Source organism: Notolabrus celidotus, chromosome 18, assembly GCF_009762535.1.
Source record: "Notolabrus celidotus isolate fNotCel1 chromosome 18, fNotCel1.pri, whole genome shotgun sequence".
Lineage (NCBI taxonomy): Eukaryota > Metazoa > Chordata > Actinopteri > Labriformes > Labridae > Notolabrus > Notolabrus celidotus.
In genome coordinates, this window is record NC_048289.1 from 27721901 (window position 1) to 27748179 (window position 26279).

A 26279-nucleotide genomic window follows, 5' to 3' on the forward strand; every position below is an offset into this window, starting at 1 on the left:
AAACCAACTTTTTTTAATCAGTTATATAAGAAAGAAAGAAAGAAAGAAAGAAAGAAAGAAAGAAAGAAAGAAAGAAAGAAAGAAAGAAAGAAAGGAAGACCACTTGTTTGAGTCCCAGCAAAGAAAACCATCAACCAAACTCCAAACTGAACTCAATGTTCGAAAACCACAAACAGCTTGTATGTAAATCAGATTTGTGATACTTATGCTACAGGCTGCCTTGTTCTGTTATGAAACCTCCCCACACTGCGCTGTGGGTTTGATTTTGGGATGTTACGAGCAGCACTTGAAGGCAGCACTCTCTCCTCTTGTCGGGAGTGTGTCACTACTGTCCTCCTCCGGTCCAGCTCCAGTCTCCTGAGTGTCTGACTGCCGGTGGGGTGTGTCTGCTGGAGATAGTGGAGGCGAGAGGAAGAGGCATCAAGTGAGCCACAAACACACAGAGTCAAACCGGAAGTATCGTGGTTTTGTTTACAAAATAAAAGCACTGCAATACCTGTCTCTGATAAAGGGTTTTCAAATGGGCAATTAAGAAAAACTGTCTGAAGTGTATGATAATGAAGCATGACTGAGGCTGGGAATTAAAGAAAATTTAAGGAGTTCCTGTGTGTATGGTAAATGTGAATATATATATACACTATTTACACGTCTACACTGAAATCTTATGAATCAATAGTAAGGTAAGCTTTTGCTTGATTAAATTGCACCAGGTTTGCAGGGTCACACAGTAGCTGCCATGTAGTCAAATGAAAGATGAAAGATGATGACGGATGGTGAAGAATGTTGGATACAGTCGATGTCTTGACTTTGTAAAGGTCAGTCAAGTTATTTTAAGACAGAATCGATTCAAGTTATATTCATAATTTGTCCTCTGATTCTCCAGGGGCACAACTGAGATGTAAGACTCCAAGATAAATAGCCTCTCTCATTTGGCCCAATGTCGCTACCACAATGCTCTAATATTGTTATATAATCGTCCTTACACCATCCCCTAATTTTCTATGGCATACCACAAGGTTCCGGTTTAGGCCCTGTTGTGTTGCTTCCTTTTTTGAGGAAAAATAGAACAACTCTTACAATTTTAACAGTGATATTCAGCTGAACCTGTAAGCCAAAAGAGAATGAAACTGATGACCTACTCTTTTAGGTTTTGCAGAATTATCAACGCTCTTGCAGTATCTAAACTTCTTACATTACAATGTAGAGTCCGATGCAAGAAATATAGAGTTGTCATAGTTCGTTCTGTCTGATAAAAAATATGGTAAAGAGACTTTTTTTTTTTAATCAAAAGTATCAAGCATTAATTGAGGGAAATTAACTAATATAAGGTGTCTTATAGCTTTAAAGATGTGAATACGAGATTTCGATCATCTCTCTGAGAAATAAGGACCAGTGCCAGATTTATTTTCTTTTATAATTGTTATTTCTTTTTTAATGTTATATATTTTTGGGGTCTTTTACACCTTTATTTGTAGGGGACAGGACAGCGGACAGGGTAGGAAATATGGGAGTAGTGAGGGGATTAGGCTATTGGACTCCAACCCGGGTCCCCCACTTTATGGGAGTGGACTTAGCCTAATGGTTAAGTTGTGAGTGCCAGATTTCTTGTAGCATGGTGTTCATATAACATCAATGCATCCATCAATGCATCCATCAATGCATCCATCCATGCATCCATCCAACTATCCATGCATCCATCCATGCATCCATCCAACTATCCATGCATCCATCCATCTATGCATCCATCCACCCACTAGGCTCCTATCCAGCTCTGCTACTATTACTTTGAAAGTGCAAACCGGAACTTCAACCTAAAACTGCCTGGACTTTGTCGTGGATGTGGGAAAGCAGTAGAGCTCCCTCCTCCCGCCTCTTCATCATCATCAGACACCTTGTAGACGAGAAGACAACGCGCGCACGACTCACGTGCGAAGGTAAAATGCAGCTGAACAATCGGACGAGGCTCGCAAGTCTAAAGCTGACTGTAATCAACTAACATTAAATTAAGAGAAGAAGAAGAGCCATGAAGAAACACCTGAGTCCTACTAAACAACAACAACAGCAGCAGCAGCAGCAGCAGCAGCAACCACCGGCTGATGTCCCGGCGTCCAGCGGCGAGGTTACTGTGCAACAACTCAACGAGCTGCTGTCCAACGGGAGCGGCTTCTACAGCTTACCCACACAACACTTCAACGAGGTGTTCCCCAGGATATACATCGGCAACGCGTGAGTCATTGATCAAGTCATCAATAATGCTGTCAGACAGGCAGGACAGGTATTTATCCTAAAGACGCTCCTTCATCATTGTATGGGGTTCCGTTTGTGCCAAAAATCAGAATCAGAATCAGCATCAGCTTTATTGGCCAGGTATGCTTGAAACTGTGCTCTCTTTGTACAAGGCATAAGAATAAGACCTACAAATAAAAATAAAATAAAAATAATAACAATAACATCAGCTATAAATACAAAAGAACAACAAATAGGCATGACTAATATGTACAGGCTAAAATAATATGATAATAGTGCAGTGGTGAGTTGCAGAGGTAGTTTTTACATTATAAAAATAGTAGTTAAATAATACAAAAAATAGAAATATGGAATTCTGCTTGGAGAATTGTTGCATTGTATATTTACAGAGAGTATTGATCCAACAGGTACTGTTATGGTTTAGTGTTCATCAGAGTGACAGCCTGGGGGAAGAAACTGTTCTTATGGCGGGTTGTTTTGGCGCACAGTGATCTGTAGCGCCTGCCAGAGGAGAGGAGTTTGAAGAATTTTTGTCCAGGGTGTGAGGGGTCAGCGGTGATGCTACCTGCCCGTTTCCTGGCCCGGGACCGGTACAAGTCCTGGATGGGGGGCAGGTCGACACCGATGTTTTTTTCTGCAGTCCTTATAGTCCGTTGCAGTTCAAATATGTCGTCATGCACACTGTCTATGTCTACTGAACATGGGAGAAGACATTTGTCTATGTCCATGGAACATTGAACTGTCCTTGTGTCATTTGACAAAGTGTCATTATGATGTGTTGTTTGACAAAGTGTCATTATGATGTGTGTTATGGGTTGTTGTCTTGATGTGTAGTTTGGCAATGTCTAATAACGTCTTGTTTGACAGCGTCTTTACGTCGTCACTATGTGTTGTTACTACATGTCGTCTTGATCCATTGTTGCTATGTGTCGTTTGACAACGTCGTCTTGATGTGTCGTTTCAGAACATCGTTGCTATGTGTCGCCTTGATGTGTATTGTCCCCTAACACTAATTTATTTTTCATGCATCATAGCCTACTAACAAGAACAATCGGAATAAAAGTCCAAATATATAAGTATATACTTTATATAAAAATATTATATAAACAATAATACCAGCAAAGATTAGTCAGAGGGATCAGAATTAATTTAAATGTTACAATACATAATGCAACGACGTTTTCAAAGACACATGGTAACGACACATCAAGACGACACGTAGTAACAACACATAGTGACGACGTAAAGACGCTGTCAAACAAGACGTTATTAGACATTGCCAAACTACACATCAAGACAACAAACCATAACACACATCATAATGACACTTTGTCAAATGACACATCATAATGACACTTTGTCAAACAACACATCATAATGACACTTTGTCAAATGACACATCATGACGACACGATGTAATGTGTAACTCCCTCCAGTCAAGACATGGACACAAGGCGTTCCTTTTCTTACGGGCATTTATTTAGCACAATCTGTGCCTTTGAGCATGCCGATAAGAAAAGGAAAGCCTTGTGTCCGTGTCTTGACTGGAGGGAGTTACAGTGAGAACTCATTGGCCCCATGAACTGTAAGGGAGTAAGACTGAAAATTCGGGCTTCCCAGGTCTTCCAATGTGCAGCAGCTTTCTCCTCTCTGCATCAACCTTGCTGCATGGCAAGCATGAGGTGCATCTTGCTAAGCTCCGCCCCTTTCTCATGTTCTGGAAGCTTTCACTTTCTATTAGGAACAAATTCTTATGAACTTATATTAAACAGCTATATATTTTAACCTTAAATGATTCTAGTTTTTAACTTGAATTATTATATGAATTGAAATGAATTAAATCTATTGGCAGCTGCATAATGACAAAGTCAAATGACACAAGGGCAGTTCAACGTTCCATGCATATAGACAAATGTCTTCTCACATGTTCAGTAGACATAGACAGTGTGCATGACGACATATTTTTGGCACAAACGGAACCCCATACACAGCGCGCAAACCAGACGCGTCAATGGCAACACTGTCGCATGTCGTGCCGCACGCACGCACTCTCTGCACAGCGGGTGTGTGTTTGTTATTTGTGGTGTGTACACTCTCACAATGGACAAAGCAGCGACAGCCTGTTGTTGTCAACACATTGCTCGACACAGTGGCGTTAAGCAGCAGCGTCAGTGCGCCTCAGCAGGCAGACAGGTGGAGATTGTGTAACAGTGTGGATCTGTGTTTTCTGGGTGTAATCGATCACTGTCTCCATTTAAAACCCCCAGATTTCAAATATGAAGGGCGGTGTTTTTTCCCCTCAATGAATCCCTCCATCATTAGTGTCACCGCCGTGTAATCACGTCTCCATCGAGCCGCTCCCATCACGTCCAAGGAGCGAGGCTGCAGGGTGACAATTAACACGGTGTGTGCGTCTCCATTCATAAACTGCGAGAACAAAAACAACAGGCGGTCTCTCCTGCAGAACAAAGAGGAAAAAAGGAGGAGCACGTGAATGTTGTAGTCGTGAGGGAGAGGATGCTCCAAGCAGAGAGGTTAGGAGGGAGATTTAACACGCGTTTATTCTCGTTTATGAGCCAGAATCACAATAAAGGTGAAACATATTGTTACAAGCAACAAGCTGAGACATTATGGTGTGTGTTTTTGAGACAAAAACAAAAATGACTCGTGTTTAATCTGAGGTGTAAAGACAAAAGTAAAGCTTTATTCTCTCAGGTAGAACAGTAAAAAGGCTAAAAAAATATCTCAAAATCTGAGATTATTTTTTTCTTTTTTCTTTAACCACCAACTATTTTGATCATGTATCAATCTGTTTGATTATTCTTCAAGAAAAAATGTCAAAATCTTCATTTCCTATTCAATAAATGTGGCATTTTCCCCCTCTGAACATGCTTTTTAATCGGTGCTTAAATCAAGATGTTTAATTCCAACCTTGGCTTTGTTAAGTAAAATAATAATTCACCATTTTCCAAAATTTCATATATCAAAAAATCTTGAATGTAGAGATAACAACTTGCTGAAAAGCCAAAAGTGCAGCTTTCTCTCAGGTAGAACAGTAAATAAGCTAAACAAAAAACAGCTGCAAATATGAGATTATTTGTTATTTTTTTATTTAATGACCATCTATTTTCATTATGTATCAATTTGTTTGATTATTCTTTAAGAAAACAAGTCAAAATCTTAATTTCCTGTTCCTTAAATGTGACATTTTTCTCCTCTGAATATGCTTTTTAATTGGTGCTTAAATCAAGACATTTAATTCCAACCTTGGCTTTGTAAAATAAAATAATAATTCACCATTTTCCAACATTTCATAGAACAAATAATCTCTGATGTTACAATTACAATTTCAATCTGAAACCAATAGTACTGGCCCTGCTTTTATAGTAGTAGAGGTTAAATAATAGTACCAAGCACCAAAAGAAGTCAGTACAGTGCTAGTGGACCATTTTCTAACATTTCATAGAACAAATAATCTGTAATTACAAGGTCCATCTGAAGCTAATAGTACCGGCCCTTCTTTAACATTAGTAGAGGTTAGATAAACAACAAGCACTGAAACAAGTTATTACAGTGCTTGTCTTTAAAGCTCAAAACACCATTTAAAGGCATCTAATCATTAGTGTAAGAGGTCAGTCAAAAGTAGAGATAATAAGTTACTGAAGCGCCAAAAGTGAAGTAGTACAAAGGGTTGCACAGCAGCAGATATGTCATTTGTTTGTGCAACAAGTTGATCAATACGTCACTAAACTAACCTGTAGCATTTATTTAGTTTAGACATTTAGACGTTTGGTCCTTATAGATCTTTAGGATGTGACATTTAAGTGAATTCTGTGTGCTTTGCCTCTCCTCAGCTCTCTTCAGCTCTCATTTAGGTCCCAACAAAGTGTGACACAAGCTAGCATTAGCTTAGAAATTGATTAAGCTAATATCAACAGCACTATACTACAAACATAAAGCATCACACACAAATCTTTAAATTGTACCCCTTTTGGGTTTTGATTCAGAGCGGAGGCTTTTGGTTTTGTTGGCTAACATTAGTTTGCTAGCTTACGCCCATCAGCAACCATAGCAGGATACTGTTTCGAGCCGTTAATGTTCCCTTATTTACTTACATAATTTGCCCTGTAAACTGACTAGCTAGTAGTTCGTAAATGGATTCATCAACTAAGATGTTGAAGCAACCAAGCTAGCTGGAAAGCTAAGCTAAAGCTTGATATCATAGCTCTATTTGCATGGTGAAGTCAGTTAGCTTGCCCTGGTGGTTTCATTTAACAGCTAATGTGATCAAACTGAAATTATGTTAAATGACACAGAATGTTGTTTTTAGCTCTTAGAGAACATGTGCTAAGAACTGTGTAGAAGTTAATAATGTAGCTAACTGTACAAAGTAAAGGTGTGTAACTTTCCCTGATAGTCATGAAGCTCTTGCTCATGGAGGAGCAGCTCTGTAATGAAGTTCACACTTTGATCTGAGCTCTATTAAAGATATAAAGAGGTTAAAGGAAGTGCATACATGTGCTGCATAATGCCCGATATGCACTGGAATATTAAACATGGCAGCGGCGTTACCATAAATCCATGGTTAGAGGTTGACTTGATGCTATCGGCTTTGTAATCAACATGCCACTCTTGGAAGTTTACTGCGTGGTGTTCCAGTAAACCTGGTTCCTGGTATTTAATGCACTGTGCTGATTTTATATGTGATGTGCATACATGACTAAGAAATTAATAAATGCTGTCTCCAATCATGACTCAAGAACTTGATGTGTCCCATGCATATGTGGGATGTGCATGATCCAAAATCAACCATGTAGTACAAAGATACAACAATATTGACATAAAAGACACATTTGTCAGTGCATTTGTGGTTATTTCAAGCTGATATTTTGATCTCATCAGAGGCAAATCATGTGATTTTTTCCAGCCTGTGTTCATGATCTTGATAATGTGTTTTTTTTACTTTATGAAGCTTCACATTAGTTCATGCAGGATATGGAACTCACACAACTCAGTTGCTGTCAGCTGTCAAGCTGCAGTTTGAATTACTGTCCCCTATCCACACAACCAATCACAGCTCATTCTGACTATATGATGGTCTATTTCAACACTTCTTCCCTCTCGCTAATCCCTGAAACACCTTTGCTGCCCACACTCTGCTGCAGTTGGTTAAACTTTGCCTCCTCCTGTTTAGTCTAAATGTCCGTTTTACCCTTGTGGGGGTTTTTGCAATGCACTCCCTGGAAAGCCGAAGCAGGCTGCTTGGCTAACCCGGGAAGCATAACTGTATTTTTATTTGGCAATAAATGGTTAAATCTATGACGAGAGTGTTCCTGGATGAAGTGTTCTTAGCTTGAATAAGGTAGTGATGGGCAATGATTTTCAAATATTCAAATATTTGTTCACTTTGTAAAAATCCAAGAGTTACTTTGAATATTTTCTCATTTTAAAAGTACAATTTTTCATCGTTTTTTACCGGTGCCTGGTTGTAATACAGTGTTCCCGCTAGATGGTGGCTATAGAGGGCCTTAAAGCTGTTTGCTGACCGCATTAGCAAACAGAAGACGAAGAATTCAAACTGCATTAAAAAACAAAAGAAGAAGAAAACATTAGCAACAGTCGCTGTGATTTTCTCCATTTCTGAATCTCACACTACCACAAATCCTGAAATATTGTGGTGGACAGATGTGCAAAAACTTAATTGGTTGTTTAATTTTGACGTATTTAAATTAGCAAATTTTGTATCAAAAGCCTGGAAAAGAAGACAAGATAGTATTTTTAAGTAGTGTACATTATTTTCCTTTTATTCTGTTATAATTTTCTCCCTCAGTTTCCTTACAAGGAATGATCGTGCTGGGCGCTCTGACCCTGGACTGTATGAATTTATGGTGTCTTGTAAAGCCCAAGATCCACAGGATGCGTCGCGTTACGTTACGGCTGCGCCGCGCACGTCGCAGCAAATAGGTTCCCATTCAAGTCAATGCTCTAGAGTCCACAGGGCGCGCTGCGGCGCGTCTCAGCTCCGTCTCTGGAGCGTTCCGCCGCGCCGCTCTGCCAGAGATACGCGGGGAGTCTATTTTCGCCGCTCCCCGCGCCCAGCACGCGTCAATCGACACAGAAATGATCGAACTATCCCGGAAGTCAGGCACGAGGATCGTATGCAACATCCGCTCACTTTCAAAATAAACACCATGTGCAAACACAAGATCGTAAATTTCACCACTTCTTCAACATTACGTCATAACCTGTGGCATCGGGCCAGACGTCAGTCTCAAAAGATATCCGACACCATGGACGAGGAAAAGTTTATACTGTGTTGTTCTCGCGCGTTTTGGAGTTCTCGAGGGATCTTGAGTTTCCTGCTCCGGAGTGCGCGCCGCTCCAAACACGCATCCTATGGACCAGGGCGAAAGCCCCGGGACGGAGCAGAGCCGTGTCGCAGCCGTAACGCGGCGCACACGCATCCTGTGGATTCCCCGCGTGAGTCCATGCTGGCCGGGCATATGATTGCATGCATGACACAATAATAAAACTTCAAACTTCAAACTTCAAACTTCAAAACCACACACATATTTCCAGAGACTGAGCATGGCTGTAAAATGTAAACATACACGCCACGCTACTGCATCACAGAAACACCGACGTACAGATCGAGACAGGTGCTGTCAGTGTCCGCTACTAGCAGCACCTCGTCCTGCTGCTGGTTCCTGTGACTGCTACACAAACAGGCTGTTAATTGGACTTCGGGGAGGAGGGAGGGGGGGGGGTTATTCAAATAATCATTGAATAGATGCCAATGATTATTCCATAGTATTTTGGCTTGAAATGCCCATCCCTAGAATACGGTCGTGGAGAGTTTTGCAAAATGAAAATGCTCACCCCTTGATCATTGTGCTCACAACCTGTAGCTGGAATGAAGAAACAAATACTGATTTTATATCTTTACTTTTCTTTTCTGTGGTTTTCTGTTCTTTTCTCAAAGCTAGCTCCATTTTCTGACCCTGTGCAGTAACATTTTCACATCCTGGAGCTTTGGATGTCTACAGGTGGCGGTAGTTTGTTTTTTTCTCAAGCTTTATTGGAAAACTGCAATGATGCAATGGGTATTTTTAGGCATCATGTTGGGAAAGGCCAGCCAAAAATTAAGTAGATTATCCACTTATGAGATCAGAAAAACAGAGCTGATTTGATTTTGTCCCCCAGCAAAGTGGCAAAGTTTTATCTTCTGTAGCCTGTTAGGTTTCTTTAAATTCAATTAGAAACAATCCTGGATTTTAAAAATATCAGAAGTCATTTCAAGGTTTTAAATGTCAAGTTTTTGGAACACTTAGTGAAGAAAAAACAACAACAACAGGAATTGCTCAAACACACGACACAGCTTTGTAATGTAATATAAGCTTTCACAGAGCAGCTCTTAATCTCGCTCGTATGGATTCATGGTAGGGAACAGATTCAGGGATGTGTCTCTGTGCCGTCCATCATCTGGCTCCAGTCGCTGCCAAGAGAGAGCAGGAGGGAGACGAGGAGGGAGAGGAGGAGGAGGAGGAGGAGGAGGAGGAGGAGGACAGAGTACAAGCACATTACTGTACCTCAGTGCTACAACAGAATCAATCTGAATATGCCAATCTGCCCGGCCAAGTCTCCAAACAAAGGGCTGGCAGTTTTGTTCTTTGCTAAAGCTGATCAGACGATTCACTGCTCGCCTGAAAGAGAGACTTGTTGTAGAGGAGATTTTGATTTCTCATGTTGAATGGTTACAAAAGAACAGAGTTTGGCTTCATGGGGTTGGATGATTTGTGCATGTTCGCCTGTAGTGTATCATAGAGTGTATTAACGAGTTGAAAAGGCGGTGTAATGTTACGTGATAGCACAAATGGCACAGGGAAAGCAAAGGGGGGAATCGATTGATAATGAAAGCCTGCACCTTGTTCACTATTTCCACCACTGGGACCCGCTGAGCCTTTCTGCTGATGTTTCCTGTTAGTTTATCCCGGGTACCACGGAAATTGTGTTCCTGGTTGCACTGATTAACACAGCGCGTGAATGCTGCAGTCCACACACAAACTCAGAAGAGAAACAGATAGCTTTGTCCTTGGAAATATCCATTAATGTGTCCCATGATGGTATCCCTTAGGGAATCGGGCTCGTGACCCATTTGAGGCCCCAATCTATGGTTTAATTTTAAATCAGGACATTATTAAATATAGGATTATTCCTTTTGCACTCATTAATATGCATTCTTTTAGTGCTGAGGATTATGGTCCCACCAGATCTAGCTGTTAATGCATAAATTTAACTTCAGCATCACACCTGACTCCTTCATGAGCCAGGATAATTAACCTGTGAGACGCAGGTTCGTCACATTTTCAATAAGCTAAGGCGATTGGTGGAAAATGAAGTAGTGATGACTTTACGCTACATCACTTATCTTTTACTTCATCATGTGACTGCATGAAAGGTGATTAGAGCTCCTGAATTCCCTCCAAGGCAGGTATTTTAATCTTATCTTGTATGCAAAAGATAAAAATGATCACCCTTTGGTCCGTGTCTGATCCGTCACAGCACCAGATCTAATAGGTTTCTATTCTAGTCAATGTGTTAACTTCCACTGGATCCGCTCCGTTGCGTTCCAGCTGCGTCTCTGATCAGGCAGGTCCGGAGCCCTCCAGATCAATCAATCAATCTATCTTTATTTGTATAGCGCCAAATCACAACAAACGTTATCTCAGGACGCTTTTACAAACATAGGAGGTCTAGACCACTCTATATCAAATTATGAACAGAGACCCAACTTCAAGACAGGGTAAGACTCAGTCTGACCCCACCTTAATCCATCATGAGCATTGCAGATCAGAGAAGCAAGACTTCTATCTTTGCCGGATGCTGGAGCACGACGCATCAATCTCAACAGATTTAGATCGAGCGGGACAGGAAGTCAGGCACCGAAACAAAAAAACATCCGGTTAATTTTCAGAATAAAACACTCTGTGTTATCACCAGATCGTATTTCACTTAACTACAACAACAAACCGTCATGATGAGCGGAGCCAGGCCTGGAGTCAACAGGTCTGAGGTTTTCAGAGGACCAGAAAGACAACATGGATGAGGGGAGGAGGAGGAGAATCCTTGATTTAGTAATTATCGCGGGAAAACCTCGGTCACATGACTCCAGTTATCTGGCGGTCCTGCTCCGTGCTGCATTCTGAAAACGCAACCGGAGCTGGACTGCAGCGGATCGGAGACGGACTGGACACGGACCTGGTGGAAGTCCCATTTAAGTATCAGTGGATCACATACGCCACCTTCTTTATTAAAATGTGTAGGCTTGTGAAATAGTACAGTAAAGCAACTTTTATCAGTTGTTTTTATAAAGATAAACTTGCAATAAATCCTAATAAATAACACATAAATATTCCCTTTCCCAGCTGATAGCCTATTAGCCAAATACATATGTATCATGCATCCCTACTATCAAATAATTGAGGCTGAATTTTGCATTAATACACGACGTAAAGACAAAAGTTAATAGTCACCTGACCCTCTCTGAAGCATCTTACATTATCACAAAAACGCTCTAACCTTAAGTTCACAGCAGCTCAGCTCACAGCCCCCCCCTGCTGTTGGAGACGAGGAGTTGTCTCTTGGTAAAACCCTGAACTCTTCAGTTTGGCTTATTGATGATGTCATCACTCATCACTGTTAGCTGATGGCCATCTTTCAAGGAGACGAGTTGACCTTTGCAGATCTTTTTATTATCAGTGAACTGATATTGGTTTTTCAGGGCCGATACATTAGTAGGAGTTCATGTGAAGGATAGGTCTGGTGGGTCAATAGGTGAGACAGAGTGGTGAGTGCAAACAGCAGAGCCAAAGTAGTTAGCTTTTTATTTAAATCATTTTGTTGCTGATTGGTAAAATAAAACACTGATACAGATAAATGACCAAATTTTGAATATTAGCCCATTTTTTAAATTAAAATGTATCCTTTAAATTGAATAAAATGTGACCAAATTTGTGAATAAAGCAGAATTAATTTTTTTTAAGTTATATTTTTGGCCTTTTTGCCTTTATTGTACAGGACAGCTGAAGAGAGACAGGAAATGTGGGGAGTGGAGAGTGGGGGAAGACATGCAGGAAATAGTCGACTGGCCGGGAATCGAACCGGCGACCCCTGCGACGAGGACTGTAGCCTCTGTATATGGGGCGCTTAGACCGCTAGGCCACCAGCGCCCCAATAAAGCAGTATTTTGATACCATAAAAGTTAAAATAACCTACAGGCTATTGGATGAATAACAGGTCTGCTAATAAGCATACCTTCAGTTGTTTTTTCAGTAATACACTCACACATTTTAAGACAATCTTTCAGGCTCTTTGCTATTTGACAGCTGTCCTACTTGTGTGCAGCTTTGTTCATTGTGTCTCTCCATCCTTCACCCCCCTTGCTCTATAGTTGTGAGTGACGACTGACTTCAGCCATGAGGGTCACTTTACAGATAAGTGGCGCTATCCACTGTTGTGATTATTGACTTGTAATCACTAACTGGAATGCAAGATGATCCCACCCGTCTCATATTCTCATATTTGGGTTAGCTTGGTTTTTATCAGCCTTTAAAGCACCAGAAAGGAGCTTTACACTGGTTATGATACAGACTGAAAGTGATATTAAAGGTTTTATATGACTTACAAATGCAAACATGACCATTACGGAGGAGGATGACTCTTTGTTATTTTCATATCTGTAATTTCTGCCACATGGTTGGTGCTAGAAACAGCCTTTATATAAATACTCTGCAGAAAATATTCACTTAGATTGATCGAAATTACTGCAGGATGATATTTCACATCAGAAAAACAAGCTACACATTAGTCGCCAAGATCTGCACAAAAGAAAACTTCCTTATAGTGCCTTTAAGCCCCAAAAGTTGACTTCTAATTTCAAGTTTTGCTTGACAGCATCTTATATTTCTGTCAGTGCAAAACACTCAGACACTCTGTGCAGTTTGCAGAAGTCTAGAAACCTAGATCTGGGAAAAGGAGGAGGAGATGGAACAGAACAGGGCCAATAATGCAGCACAGTTCTGAAAATGATAATCTGTGGCTGATGTCAATAACCTCCAGCACTTTGACAAACCCAGTCAGTAAAATGTTCTCTCCCTCTAAATGGATTATGACTGTACTTTACAACCTCTTACTCTGTTCTCAGATCAGTCGTAGTCAGCACTATGAAACCGCCGTGTGCAGCTCAGGGACACACTTAAGGTGTGGCGGTTTGCTTTGAGGAACACTTTGGCTCTTTGTGAAGCCGCTCTTTAATAATGGATGTTGTGGGACTGCGGATCCCAGGGTAAGGAGGCTGGGACCGGGCAGGTAAATAGGAAGAGAGCCATCGGCTGTGAACTCGATTCAACCTGGTACGCCTCTCTCTGCATTGTGTTGTGTTGGAGAGTTAATGTGAACAATGCTGCTTTGGTACTTTTGGTAAAGTTGCATTGTAAGTGCTCAGACTGTACAGGTAAGCAGTTATTATAAGTATCTATTCAAACATTTATGCACAGAAGCTTTGCTGTAGGTAGAAACCTCGGCTCTGAATAAGAAGGAGAATAGTGTGATTTGATTTCCTTCATCTGAAGGAGCCTCTCTCCTGCAGCTGACAGACAAGCAGATGGCCTGCTTCATCCCTCCTCCAATGACGTAAAGCAAAACTGTGACAGGCTGGATTTTTTTATTAGTTTTTGCAGAGGAGGAGGCGGGGGGTGGGGGGGCGATGCAGTCACCACCTCCTGGGAGCTGCCCAGGGTCACCTAGCCTTCGCCTCACCAGCCTCGTATTGACTCTGAGCACACAGCGCTGTCAGAGCCGAGCATTTTACATGAAGATTTATGAGTCATGGCCCTGAATGAAAGCAAAGCAACAGCAAGAAGTAAGCTCTCAAACAACAGGAGGATATTCCATGAAACGGGTGAAATATTACTCATAATAAGGAACACAGAAGAAGAAAGTGTCATGAGGTTTTTTCAGTATCTACTGTGAAAGATAGGGCTGAAAACAAGCACATCTGTCTGACACACAAAAAACATCTCATGATTTTTTTCTTATTTCTAACCACAGGAAGCAGAAACCAAGGAACAGGTTGTGCCTTTGTATCTAAAGAAGGATTCATGTACAGGAAAATTGTTGTAAAAAATGAGAAATTTGACTAAAAATAAGGAAAATTATTTGGATGTTTAGGATTTATCCTCTCAATCCATAACACATATGTTATATGTTGGGAAAGCTTATCTCATTGCAAGTTGAGCTTAACCCTCATGTTATGTTGTGGGTCAAATTGACCCTTTTAAAATCTATTTTAGGCGATATATGCCCTCCAAACCAGCTAAATGAAGCATTAAAATCTGGGCAGCATGTGACAGAAGAGGTGTCGTGTTAATTTATAAACATCACTTCATAAAAATAAATAAAAATAAAAATTTAGGATAAAATAAACAAAAATCTAAGTCATGTAAAACAATTGCATTTATATTTAGGGCTTTCCAATGTACATAAAAAATAGTTTTAACATTAATTTTCATGAAAAACAAGTGAGTTATCCTCATTGAACCATGATCTGTGAGAATTAAAGAACACCAATGTATATTCCCCGGGTCAAATTGACCCAGGAACATTATTGCAGTTCAAGAGGAACGAACATAACAGGAGGGTTAACTATGCTGGGAACACATGATGCAGATTGAAGCTGATTCTGGCCAATTTTTGAGCAACACGACTGCTTTGGATTGGTTGGTTGAATTTCTGGCGTTTTAGAAAGTTTGGTCAGATGACGGTGAACTCTTGCACGGTGAAAGCAGGCCAAGAAGGCCGATTTGCCAACTCCATGGCTTTTTTCCTGAGTGCACCTGTGCAAAAGGTTGATGGCGTCTGCAAACACCTTGGTGACAAAGGTGAAATACACTCAGATACACACAAGTCAGCCATTATTTTCATCTGTGCAACATAATGCCAATTCATTAAAAAAAAGCTCTTACATAACTTCTACTTTTATGAAGCGGCTACATTTTCAGTTCTTGATGATACTCCAGAGAAGTGATAGTTGTACTTCCTATTTGCTGCTGAAGTCTGACTTCAAAATCATCCGTGAGAGTTTTCAAAGGAAAGGTCTAATCTCCATCCCTGATGCTTGACCGTGCAGTGTGAGAACATGAGTTTCACAAGCTTTGGTCCTGCGTTGTGAACGATTCTCTCATGCAGTGTGAGATGACATTATAATCGGTAGATGCCAGGCCTTAGTTTCCTTACATATTTAAAGGTGACATATTATACTCTTTTTTTATCAAAATATATTTGTCTAAGAGGTCCCCAAAACATGTCTTTAAAGTTTATTGCTCAAAAAAAACACTTTGAAATCAGATTTGTTTTCTGTGTCTGTGCCTTTAAATGAGAATGAGCTCTCTGACCACGCCCCCTCAGGAAGTGGGTGTGCCCTCGTCTCTCCAGCACGTTGATCTAATGTTTACATGTTGGCTGAATATACACGGCTGCTCACAGACCCGCGTTACTTCAACCCTCTGAATCTGATCCAGAATCTGATCCTGAAGGAGAGGCGCCTGCAGCAGGACCTTTCTGAACCATTGGTCACAGATTTAGTGTTTCTTGTTGTTTTATTTGTCAGTATGTAGACATGTGTCTTGGTACACAGCTACGAACATGTAGCTATGTGGCTATGCTAACTAGCCATAGCACTTTTCCATGAAAAATAAAAATCATCCACTAGATCTTTAAATCTGCAGACGTGGGGAGTAAAACCGACCTCTGTGTTTATTAAGACAGCCTACAACTAGCCTCCCTCCTAAGCTCTTTGTTAGCACACATGTTTGCAGGGAATGAAAAACCGAGGATTGGAGGAGGGGTTGAGTTGTATTTTATACAGTCTATGGGCTGAACAAGCTCCGAGCTCTGACCTCCATTAAAGACCGGATATTGTTGTGACGTATGAAAAACACTGAAGTCTGAAACGGCTCGTTTCAGCACACATTTACAGAAAGGTGGAGAAATCAGAACAGGGGCAGAATTAATTTCTTTCATTTTCGGGGGGTTTGTAGACAGGGACACATATTTCAGGTAGAGAACCATTAAAAAGTCGATTTTGCATGATATGTCACCTTTAAAAATGACTTTTGATACCATGTAAGAAAAGGCTCCACTATCTTGAAATATAAAAAAGACCTAAAGGATAAACAGCTTGAAAATAATAAAAACAGACTCTGATGGATCAGTTTTTTCTTGCCTGTGTTGATCAAACAGCTCCATAATTCCAACATGCTGCTCCACAGGCTCCGAAACAATCAGCATGAAGAGTGGGGCAGGAGTAGGAAAAGAGAGACGTCTGAAGAGCTTCATCTTGATCTCTTTATTCTCAGCCAGCTGCACTTGAACAACTTCACCTCCGTCTTCATCTACTCTACATTACAGGAAACGATAAATCCGCTCCCCCGTCTGCTCTACTGTACTTTGTTTACAAGCTCTACAATGCTGCTGCACATTAGGCTTTAATATAAAGCAAACATCCCCACGCAGCAAACAAACCTCAACAGAGGAATACAGAGATTTTGGCTGCTCCCTCCTGCTTGGCTCTGTGCCTGTGTCCACTGTTACGATCCAGCCTGGCCAGAGGCCCTGATCATTGATTGTAGATAAAACGCCTCTTTTGTGTTTGTTATATTAAACTTTTATGGAACATTTAGTGGCACTAATTAGTTTTACACAATTTATGTTTCAACAAAAAAAACTGCACCAAAGTACATCTAATAGAGACGGTCTGATGGTGACTCCAACCAGAGGAAGCTTCAGGTTTTATCCTAATGAAACAGAATCACTCACAGCAAAGAGTTTCATTCGTTTGTTTTGATGAATACGTTATTTTTTTTTGCCGTTTTCACCTTAATTGGAATGGACAGCTGAAGAGAGAGAGGAAACATGAGGAGTAGAGGGTGGGGGAAGACATGCAGCAAATGACCGAGGCTGGGAGTTGGACCTGCAACCGATGCAACAAGGACTATGGCCTCTGAATATCTAGTGCACACTTTGACAGCTAGGCCAACCGCGCCCCCTAAACCAAAGTTTTGATGCAACAAAAGCAGGGGTTGGAATTGCAGGGTAAATTCAAATATAATACATTACAGTACGATAGGATAGGATAGGATAGGATAGGATGGGCTGGGAGGCAATACGATACGTTAGGTTACAATTAGATACGAAACAATGCAATATGCTACGCTACAATACATTACAATATATAATAATACGATACGTAACAATATGATAATTTACCCTGTGAATAGTTACAATGCGTTACGTAGAGATGCGTTACGTAGAGATGCGGTACGCTACGTTACGTAATGATACATTACGTTGTGATACTCTATGTTACGATACATTACGATACGTTACGATTTAAAACGTTACAATACGTTGCAATATGCTATGTTAGGTCATGATACAATATGAAATGATACGATATGATACCTTACGTTACAAGATGTTACGATTTGTTACGATACAATTCGTTAAGATACGATATGCTACGTTACTTTAAAAGACATTATGTTATGTAACGTTATGTTACGAAACGTTATGTTACGTTATGTTACGTTATGTTACGTTATGTTACGTAACTTTCAAGATGTTGTGTTACGATACGTTATGTTACAATACGTAATGTTACGTTACTTTACAAGATGTTGTGATACGATACGTTATGTTATGTTACATTACTCTACAAGACGTGTTACGATACGTTATGTTACGATACGTTATGTTACGATATGTTATGTTACAATACGTTATGTTATGTTACGTTACTTTACAAGACGTTGTGTTACGATATGTTGTGTTACGATACGTTATGTTACGATACGTTATGTTACAATACGTTATGGTACGATACATTATATCACGTTACTTTACAAGGCGTGTTATGATACGTAATTGTACGATACGTTACGTTATGTTACGTTACTTTAAGAGACGTGTTACGATACATTATGTTACGATAAGTTATGTTACGATACGTTATGTTACGTTATTTTACGTATGTTAGGTTACGATTTAATACCTTAAATATGTGAAAATACGCTATGTTGTCACGATCCGATATGAAATGATACTTTACGATATGATACCTCACGTTACGTTATGTTACGTTACTTTACAACACATTATGTTACGATATGTTATGATACGATATGTTATTATACGATACATTATGTTACAATACCATACAATATATTATGTGCTAGTGCAAGATATAATTCTGTCAAGTTGTTGTCCGACGCCTGAAGGTGATTGATACGATAAAAGCAAGAAAGTGTCAATTTGACATATGCCAGTGAGGAAAGAACAGGAGAACAAAAAGTGAGCTCAATTTGGCGTATCAAGCAAAATAAGTACGTTTTTTTTTACTTTTTCTTGATCAAATTATATTAGAAGAGTCCAATAATTGATTCCTTCCTTTCGGCTTATGTGGATGTGGGTCAGTTTCTATACTTCAAAGTGCTCAACATTCAAGGGACAAAAGTTCAGTTTTACAGCAACAACATTCAGATCTACAGAGATCTGTGGTTTGGCTCTGTACCAAGAGGAGGCTGTGATACTGCAGCAGTGTTCACTAAAACACATGCAGAGTTGTTGTGAAAGGTGCAACCTACATTGTCATAATATCACCATCATAAAAATAAATAGAGCTGACACAGTCCTCTGCTGAAACTGTCCGCTGGTATTAATAGAGCTGCTCTTTGTCTTGGATGTCTTGTTCTGCTGCTGAACATTCATCATTTTATGTTGTGAGAGAACAAAAACTTTTACTTCACCATCCACAGAGGCACTCCAGAAGCTTTCACAAGAGCAGTGCACAAACTTAGTTTCAATGCAGCTGTCACAGACATCAGCAACTCTCCAAAGTGGTTAAGTGAATGCATTTTCTTATCCCACCCTTGCAGGTTTGTCGCCCAGAATGCAATGCGTCTGCAGAAACTCGGGGTGACGCACGTCCTGAACGTGGCAGAGGGAACCTCCTTCATGCACGTCAACACCAGTGTGGATTTCTACGCCGGCACGGGCATCACGTACCACGGCATCCAGGCCAACGACACAGAGAAGTTCCACCTCAGTGCCTTCTTTGAGGAGGGGGCTGATTTTATCGACAAGGCCCTAGCACACAATAACGGCAAAGGTGAGGTTGTTTTGTGATGTGTAGAAACTCAGCTTGCATGACATCTGGATTATATTTTGCCCTTTCCTGTTCTGGAGTTAGTGCATGTATGAGATAAAATCTGAAAGCAGATGAACCATAATCTGTATTTTGACATCCTATGATGTCTTGCATTCAAAAACTGTCACTGTCTCAATGATCAGGTGTAAAGATGTATCTCTACGCGGTTCCTCCTAACTGTATTTAGCGTGTAGCATTTTAGCATCTTTTAGCTTGTTGTTTTGGTTCTCCTGCAATTTTTGGTGATTAGTCCACTCTTATTGCTCTCGTAGTTTTTCAGCCTTCACTTCCTGCTTGTACCAAATGCTACATAGCTGCCATACATAACGGAACAACTGTTAATGAGAGTGAATGTGGCATATATGTTGTTGTCAGATTGTATCATGAAATAACTGGTAAAATGACACCAGTAATAATATGGTAATAATACATAATTACGACTAAGATGACCAAAGGTGCATTTTGACTGGAAGTTCCTGGGACTTCTAGACCCCAGAACTTCTCTTCAAGGAACTAAATGGTTCCTGTGCCCCAATTGTTGTCTGCGTTTGAACGGAAGATTTTGCAAATCAGGCCAGTGACATATGGAGAAAAGGAAGAGTAAAGGTGCATTTCGACCAAGAGTTCCGGGGTCTTTTAGCCCCCAGAACTACTTTCCCCAGAACTAAAAGGTTCCCGTGCCCCCATTGTTGTCTGTGTTTCGACCGCGGGCTAAAGTCCGGGGTAGATAAATAATCATTTGAAATCTTAATAAAAAACTAAACTAGTATCAGTACCAGGAACTCCCTCTGTGTTTCAACAACTGTGTAAACTCCACAAACACTGTTACGTTCAACCGAAAGTCCCAGGACCTTTGAAAAGCACTACCCCCCAAGCAGGGGCTTTTCAGGGGGGAGATTATCTACCCCTGAACTAAATTTAGACCCTGGTTCCTCCGGTCGAAACGCGCGTAGTTCAGGGGTAAAGTCCCTAGTTCCGGGTTAAAGTTCCTGTGGTGGAAAAATGCAGGAACTTACTTATCTGATTGGATATTTTGACATTTCAATAAAAATCTAAACAAGGATGCATTCCCGAGGACTCCTTCTGTGTTTCAACAGCTGTTGTAAACTTGACAAACACTGACACGTTCAGCTGTAGGCCTCCAGTTTACAGGGTGACTTTTAAAACCATAACACCGGGGGCTGACAGAGACCCATTCGACGGTGGACTCAGAGAAGTTTACTGTTACAAAGCTATTATAACAAGTGAATCACAGGTGTGTGTGATGTTATTGTGGACGCCGGGTGAAATAAAAACACTGCAGTGACTCTACCAATCAGAAACAATCAGCATTGCAGGCCCCGCCCCCCATAGTTCCAAGCAGGGGCTTTTCAGGGGGAGATTAACTACCCAGGAACTAAATATAGACGCTGGTTCCTGCGGTCAAAAAGCACATAGATCCAGGGTTAAGTTCCTGCAGTTGAAAAGCATCTCAAATAACACAAATGTTAACAGACATTGGCAGAAACGTTAGTATCACATGCTCCCAACACATGCAAATGTAGCTAAAACCTAAGAAGAAGTGAGAGTGTGCGTCTAAAGAAAATCCCTCAAAGGTAGAGCACATCAAAGAGGATCACAGCGCCTCTCTCTTCAGGAACTCCTGCTTCAAAGTCATTTGTCTCCACAAGCAGAGACACGAAAACAAGCTCGGCTCGCTGCTCGTCTGACAAAAGGAGACAAGAGTGAAGGCGTCTTGTTATGATTCGGTCTCTGTTTGCTTCATTGCCGTGGATGTTAAAGTGAAGACAGACAGGAGCGAGCTGTGACGGCTCTGACAGTCTCAGGCTAAATCTGACACACTCCTGAGTCCTGCTCCATATTCCTTTATCAGATCAGGTCCCTGTACGTCAGCATTGTGTTCCATGCATGATACACCTGTAACACTTAATCCTGATCCACCTGGGAATCAGACAGTTAATGCACATGGTCAAAATCAAAGTCCTGTATCAGCAGCTTGGTGTGAAGGTGTAACAAGTGCAGTCATTTTTTGGAAAGCTTAACATGTATATTGAAGAAACAATCAGTCCCAGGAGACTTCTGCCCCCCCTCAACAAAGATAAATCTTTCCCCAGCTCTCCCAACGCTGCAGCTAAATTTAGTTAATTTGTAACCACACTCTGGGGACGTGTCTAATTAGCTGAACCTTGTATTTTCAGGCAGGGATTTATCGTCAGTTTTGACACAGAAAAGCATCTTAAATCCCCGACAGTTTTGCACAGGTGCTTGAAGACCGTGCAGAATGAGGAGTGAACTTTTTAACGGGCTTTGGAGGAGAGACGCAGCAGAGGGTGGAGGATAAAGGAGCATAAACAGTGCCTCTCCTCTGCTCGCACGCCTGCTGCTGTTGCTGTAGTTTGACATTGTGCGATGTGTAACATTATCTCTGACATTTTGTGACCTCTTGCTGCGGGGCTCCGAAAAGGTCACAGGTCCGAGGGTTTTAATGAGGAGCTGCATCGATGCATTGTTCCTCTGTGTCTGCTATAATGAAGCATGAGGTCACTGTGGGTGCTGTGTGGCGTGCTTTAAAAGCTCATGCTGCACACTTGCAAGTAGAAACAAAGCAGCAAATTCATCAGCACGTTCGTCCAATCAATGTTCTTCATACTAACAACGGATCAATGGAGGTGTGTGAGGTGAAAGGTGTCGGTCTTGGTGTTGATCCCACGGAGAGGGAGAACCTGACTCTGCAGTTATTTCAAGCTCCACAGAGCCTCTTTAAGATCTTTGTTCAGAATGAAGCTTTTCAAGAAAGCTGCAGGAAATGGATCTTTGTAAGCCGATATTAACCTGCTCCTGATAGCTGATACAGATAAGATAACGCTTTTGTATTTTAAAATGTGGTTTCTGAACACCTGAAGGTAAGAAAGGCTTAGATTTACTGAGCCCAGATGCACAAATATCAATATTCTAGCTTTATTTGCCAATTCTAACTGAAATCACACAAAAACAAAGATCTGCTCTGACTCTTAAATTGCCTTCTTCTTTATTTAACACTGTAAACCGGAGCTCCCTTGTGCATGCAATAATGCCCTTTTCATGTTCGTGTCTTCATCAAGCTACCAGGCTGTCATACTCAGCATGCTCACTGTACTAACATCAGAAGTGATGTAGGTAGGGATACATCTGCATAGTAGCAGCCACTCAGGATACTGTTCCAAATATGCTTTTAGCTGTTGAAATCCTTCGTCTTTCAGCTCTGACTGCTTCAGCTTTGACTCTGCTGAACTGTCTGCAGTTCTCAAACTGAAAACTTGTTCCAATGACGACTTCTCAGATGATTTGTTTTGTTAAAACTTTGAGGAATGTTACCCTCCTCTGAAACAGAGAAAACATCCAAGGGTTACGCCAGTTTTACTCTTGTTGCAGATGCACTTGTTCTCCTTCTCTATAACGGCCGAATTCCACCAGATCCATGTCCGGTCTGTCTCTGATCCGTCACAGCACCAGATCTGATAAGTTTCTATTCTAGTCAATGTGTTAACTTCCACTGGATCCGCTCCGTTGCATTCCGGCTGCGTCTCTGATCCAGCAAGTCAGAGCCCTCCGGATCAGATACACAAGACTTCTATTTTCCCCGGATGCCAGAGCATGACGCATCAACTTCAAAGCACTTTAAAAAAATGAATGCACTGGTTTCTTTCAGTCGTTTTAAATCATTAGTTCTAAACGTTTTAACCTCTGATTGCACCTGTTTTAACTGAATTTGTGTTAACATTACTTTTTAATGGTTTTAACATAAATTTTTAATTGTTGTCTGTTTTTTAATTGATCATCAATCTTTTTTCTTTTTTTGTGATTTTCATGATTGACAAATATGCAAAAGGACAGTTCATAAAGTTGTACACAACACATGATATGGAACAGTGGAAAACCAATAGAAAGTATACTGGTAGAGAGTTGAAGGCATTTCAACAAAGTTCAGATGCCATGCCATTATTAATAATAATAATATGATAGTAGCAACTGGAAAGTTGTCAGTTCAAAACTGGGGGGGGGGGGGGGGGGGGTTAAGAGAGGGAACAAGTGAAAAAATAAAATATTAATAATAATTAATTAATGAATTAATTAAAGTACAGAGAGAAAGGTTCTTTTAAGGTTTCATGTTTTGCTTATCTTGTGCTTGTCATGCATTTTAATGTTTTCTTTATATGCTCGACATCATTGTAAATGAGGGCTTTGCTCTCAATGATTTTTGAGTTTAAATAAAGATCATTATAAATCTCAACAGAGCAGATGGAGTGGGACAGGAAGTCAGGCACCAAAACAAAATGAAACCATCCAGTCAATGTGTTAACTTCCTCTGGATCACTGGCTGCGTCTCTGATCCGGCAGGTCTGAGCCCTCCGGATCAGAGCCCTCCATCATGAGCATTGCAGATCAGATACACAAGACTTATTTTTTTGCCGGATGCCGGAGCACGACGCATCAATCCCAACAGAGCAGATGGAGCGGGACAGGAAGTCAGGTTTCACCAAAACAAAATGAAAACATCCGGTTAATTTTCAGAATAAAACACTCTGTGTTATCACCAGATCGTATTTCACTTAACTACAACAACAAACGGTCATGATGAGCGGAGCCAGGCCTGGAGTCAACAGGTCAGAGGTTTTCAGAGGACCAGAAAGACAACATGGATGAAGAGAGGAGGAGGAGGATCCTTGATTCAGTGATTACAGGGGGGAAACCTCAGTCACATGACTCCAGCTGTCCGGCAGTCCCGGACCTTAAATATATATGTATCATGCATCCCTACTTTCAAATAATTGCGACGTACAGACGACAGTGAATAGTCACCTTACCAGGGCGCCTTTTCTGTGATTGTTGTGGAAAATTTAAATGCAGGCTGCATTGTTTTAGGCTTTTCTTATGCAACATATCGCATGTCAACAGTCCAAATGAAGGATTCACTAAAGATGGCAAAAGGTGAAGTGCAGGATTGATGTTGTTAGCGCCACCAGACGGAGTCATAATTCATCTAAAATTAAAATATCACAAGCCAGGATGAAAATACACTGTCACATTGATATCTTGTCCAACCCCTTGTTCACATATTGAAGCTTTCCCATGTTCAAACAAGTATTAGAGCTTGGAATAAGAAGTGACAGCCCTGCTAGTGAGTGAGTGATGGGGTGAGAAGAGAGTGAAGTCGTGAGCCAGAATTCCTGCGTGTCCAACAAGAGGAAACAGTAGAATCAACATTGATCTGTGGCAGGCAGGGTGATTAGGTATTGGAGAGGTCATTTCATTGGCAGGAGACCGTCCTGGATGGAGTACAGAGGAGGGAGAGAAGAGAAGGAGATGCCATGACAGAAGAGAGGAGGAGAGGGGGGGGGGGGGGGGAGTGTAGTGGGGATAATACCAGGAGAGGGACAGAGGGAGGTGTCAGGTTTAAAAAAAAGTGCAGAATCTGCAGATCTGACCTGAGCACATCAGCTGCTCTGTGAACGCTGCCAAGTTAGATTTCTCCTGCGGTTCGGTCTGTCAGTGATGAAAGTGTAAGTCAGATAGAGACACATCTTAGAGGGCAAATAAAACAAGTAACAAGTCATTAAGGGTGAAGGAGGACAGACAAGGACATACAAATACTACATTAAGAACATACATGTAAAGCACACACACTGACACACACATTACATTATATACACACACATTACTCTGTAAGATGTATGTTCCTGCAGCGAGGATGATTGACTTTGCCGAGTCTGCAGCAGAGGTCAGGTCTTATATTTGCATCTCCTGGCACAAAAGATGCTTCGCTAAGCAAGTTTGGTCGCAGCATATGTTCCCAAAACTGTGACTGTTTTTAATTTATCGTCTGTTATTTGTTGTCTGCCTTAAAGAGGAACCTGTGGGCTAGGAGCTGAGGGACACAGCTGAGGTTAGAGGAGTGTGAGAGTATTCAGGAACTGCAGGATAAATCACGATGTGATCGATAAAGCAGTGAGATCATCCGTCAAACACATTGCAAAAATGTACATTTATTGAGATGAACAGAAAAGTGTATTTAAGGTAAACAAGTAAGGCTTTCACACTCCTGGGTATACTGTAATGTGAGTGCACAACAATTTGATGCAGCCGGATTAAGCTCAAGCTTCCTTCAGTGTTAGTTCAGTGATGAAAACATGATTTGGGAATTTAAAGGAGACATATTGCAAACACAGAGCCAAAGACTGTTTAAAACATGGAGGTAGGCAGAGCAATGAGGTCCAACGATGGCGGTCACCATGTTCAAAATACTGACTCAACCTTATTTCAGTCAGCCAAGAGGTGGAGTTAAGGCGAGCCTTTAGCCGCCTGGCATACAGCTACAATGTTACCATCTGTCAGTCAGGTCGACCCATAGACTGCATAAATAATGGACGTAGTATCCGTGACATCACCCATCTGTTCTTGAGTGCTGTTTTGAGGCCAATCGTTGGCGGGAGCCATATTGGAAATGCTGAAAGAGTGTGAGGTTAAGAAACAGGGTTTGAGCCTCTTAGCCAACACTAGTTAGGACTTGTTAATCAAGTCAGTCATGTCCTTATTTGGGCAAAACTGGTAATCTTAATATCTTCTTAACTGTCACGTTAGAAAAACATGTTTATTTCTGTTGCAAAGATCGTCTTCTTTGAATTGGTGTGTATGTGGTTTCCGGTGTTTCTGTAGCCAGCCTCAAGTGGATGCCCGATGAATTGCAGTTTATAACACTTCCGCATGGGCTTCACATTTTGAGACCGGAGGT

General features: G+C 41.0%; 1 protein-coding gene across 1 annotated transcript in view; it reads left to right on the forward strand.

Moving 5' to 3' along the window:
• Nucleotides 1-1882: 1882 nt before the first annotated feature.
• dusp3a (dual specificity phosphatase 3a) overlaps nucleotides 1883-26279 on the forward strand; it is a 33602-nt gene continuing 9205 nt past the window's right edge. The window contains exons 1-2 of the mRNA XM_034708105.1: nucleotides 1883-2226; nucleotides 19239-19471. Coding sequence (XP_034563996.1) covers nucleotides 2024-2226; nucleotides 19239-19471 — 436 coding nt within the window. The 5' untranslated portion in view covers nucleotides 1883-2023. The remainder of the gene's footprint in view (nucleotides 2227-19238; nucleotides 19472-26279) is intronic.